Source organism: Peromyscus californicus, unplaced genomic scaffold (genome assembly GCF_007827085.1).
Source record: "Peromyscus californicus insignis strain IS unplaced genomic scaffold, ASM782708v3 Scaffold_15__1_contigs__length_86483966, whole genome shotgun sequence".
NCBI classification, from domain to species: Eukaryota; Metazoa; Chordata; class Mammalia; order Rodentia; family Cricetidae; genus Peromyscus; species Peromyscus californicus.
In genome coordinates this window covers 86,178,601-86,181,375 of record NW_026294447.1, presented here as the reverse complement: position 1 = coordinate 86,181,375, position 2,775 = coordinate 86,178,601, and the positions used below count along the sequence as shown (strand labels likewise).

The window sequence follows — 2,775 nt, the reverse complement described above, 5'->3', positions numbered from 1 at the left end:
TGCTAAGGCCTGGGACCCCGTTATAGATTCTGGGAATCAAACCAGGTCCTCTGGAAGAGCAGCAAGTGCTCCTAACCACTGAGCAATCCCTCTAGGCCCAACCCAGAGTTTCCTAAGCGAACAGATCTGGTAGAGAGGGGTAGAAAGCTCACTGGCGTCATTACAACGCGTGGGGAACAGCAGGTAGTTCTGAAGCTCAGCTCCGCACACTGGAGCTCTGCTCACGACCTCGTCCTTCCTGCTGTGGAAGCCTCTTCACCCGTGGGTGTGCACACTCCATGCAGTAACTTCACACCCACTTCTTGTAGTAACTGCCCTACCGGCTGCTTGGATTTTGCTCTAGCGCTCCTTCCGGGAGTGAGCGGAGCCTGAGTATTTTCTCTTGACACTGAGCTACTAGAAACATGTTTTTTAAAGAGAGAGGATTAGTGGTGAGTGCAGCAATTTCTTCAGGGCACATTATATAAACCCTTTGAGAGCTCTCCTCAGGGTGGGGCTCTTGAAGACAAAAACAACGAGACACATTGCACCAGGAAAGATTCAGTACAGGTGACGTTTCCTGTCAGTTTCCTTATCATTCTTTCTCCGCATCCTTTTCTTCCTCCTCCTCTTTTCCTCTCCTCCTCCTCCTCCTCCTCCTCCTCCTCCTCCTGCTCCTCCTCTTCTTTCCATTTTTTTTTTTTTCTAGACAGGTTCTCACTGTGTAGCCCAGGCTGGCCTGAAACATTGAAGCCTTCCTGCCTCGGCATCCCAAGTGCTGGGATTAGAGGTGTGTGCCAGCGCTCCTGGCACATCAATCCACTCTTGAAGTGGATTGAATCCTCGATGTCGCTTTCGTTTGCTGGGCTGTACGTCAAGATCTTCTGACCCACGCGTTGCTTCTCTTGGATTTCGGTTGCGTGGGTGCTGCACCTAGTCATTTATTCACGGACTTTACACAAGAGACTTCTCAGAGTCTGCTTGGAAGTTGGAGTACTACAAATGCTTCTGGTTTATGCAGGGAGTAAAACACTGCTCTCGGTCAGTCCAGAAACCACAACGTTAGGTTACAAAGTACAACACGAAGCATGGTGTGATCACTGAGCACCTGCAGGCACTGGGATGTATGCTTCAGGTTTGTCTCATTTGAAGAAATGGGTGTAAAGAGAACTGGCTGGAGCTGTTCGTTTGCTCTGAAGGTGGCTTTGCTGAATGCCACCTCCCTGTTAGCTTTATGCCCCGAAAACCCTGTGCTAGTCTTGCTGAAAACACAAGCGCATACATTCTGGGGTAGAAGAAGCACTCCTGAAAGTCTGGGGGGTAGTTCAGTGGTTCAGTGTTTTTCTAGTGTGCCCAAGACCTTGGTTTGATCTGAAGTGCTCCAAATAAACAGATCTGGGTGCTGGAGAGATGGCTCAGTGGTACTTGGTGCTCTTCCAGAGGACCTGAGTTCAATTCCCAGCACCCACACAGGGTAGCTCACAATCACCTGCAATTGCAGCTCCGGGGAAGCTGGCACCTCTTCCGGCTTCCACTGGCACTTACATAAATGTGGCACGCATGTGCGTGCACACACACACGCCCATACCCCAACACACAAATAAATAAAATCTTTTAAAAAAGGAGAGAGGAAAGAAATGGAACCGGAGGTTATAATTTTCCCAGTGCAGCCAATTAGTTGCTCCAGGGGTGAAGTCATGTTCGCCATCCAGGCCACCGTAGACTGAGGCCAGATTTAAAAACAAGCGGGTTAAAAACTCCAAAGATTCAAAGAACTCTACGGGCTCTACAAACAGTCCATCGTTGGAGACATCAACATTGCGTGTCCAGCAATGTTAGATTTGAAGGGCAAGGCCAAGTGGGAAGCATGGAGCCTCCAGAAAGGGTTGTCGAAGGAAGATGCCATGAGTGCCTACATTTCTAAAGCAAGAGAGCTGATTGAGAAATATGGGATTTAGAATTTGACAGGGGAGACAGATCTCCTTTGGAAGCCTTCATACAGCATCATGACGCTTAGGGGGAAATGCATTAGTAACTCTAAAAATCATGTGTATTTTTCCTATTAGCACGAATTTTAATACTTAGGACTGTGTCAACATAGTTACCTAGTTTTACTTGCTTGTGCAAGGTGACTTTTTAAAATTCCTTTTCAAAAATTGTTTTGTAGTATGCATATAAACTTGAATAAATATCTGTTCCTTTTTAAAAAAAAAAAAAAAAAAAAAAACTCCAAAGATTAACCAAGTCCATTGAAGCGTCTGCTCTAACTAGCTGAGCAAGTTGCTGGGGTCAGAGTGAAGGGCTGAGATATTTACTCTCCAAATATGGAAAAGAATTGTGCAAAGTGAGGAGAGATGTGACAAGGGGGTGGGGGGGGTGGGGGGGGTGGGGGGGGGTGGACAGTCTAACTGCTGGTGATACAATGCCGCCTCTCTGGATTTTCAGGGGCATCAGTGATGTTTCGTAAACCAGGCGGACAGAACTTCACGGAAGTGTGTCACCCTCAGATGGGGACAAGCAATGATGTGCCTTTGGATCTGTCCACTTCTAGACCAGGGCTTCATACAGCAGCGGAGGCTTTGGAAGGTAGAGACCGGGGGATTTGTCCACATGCAGGCCAGTGCTGGGCACTGCAGAAGGGTGTCGTCAGGCTGAACGATGAGAGTTTAAACAGGCCGTCTAGTCTTGGATTTAGACATCAGAAGGTTCAGTGCTTGCCTGAAATCTCACACTTGGGAGGGAGAAGCAGGAGGATCAGAGTTCAAAGTCATCGGAGACAGAGAGACTTGGAAGCTA

General features: G+C 47.9%; 1 protein-coding gene across 1 annotated transcript; it reads left to right on the top strand.

Annotated features, from left to right (window-relative positions):
* The first annotated feature begins 825 nt into the window (after window positions 1-825).
* On the top strand, window positions 826-2,159 carry LOC128110439 (acyl-CoA-binding domain-containing protein 7-like). The gene is made up of 2 exons (XM_052738159.1): window positions 826-848; window positions 1,745-2,159. The coding sequence occupies exons 1-2, from the start codon at window positions 826-828 to the stop codon at window positions 1,935-1,937; spliced, it is 216 nt and encodes a 71-aa protein (XP_052594119.1). The 3' UTR covers window positions 1,938-2,159.
* The last annotated feature ends 616 nt before the right edge of the window (window positions 2,160-2,775 follow it).

Excerpts from the sequence above, each read along its gene's own strand:
- LOC128110439 (XM_052738159.1), top strand. The coding sequence starts at position 826 with ATGTCGCTTTCGTTTGCTGGGCT. Across the intron at positions 849-1,744 it reads TCGCTTTCGTTTGCTGGGCT|ATTCAAAGAACTCTACGGGC; the intron begins GTACGTCAAGAT and ends AAAACTCCAAAG.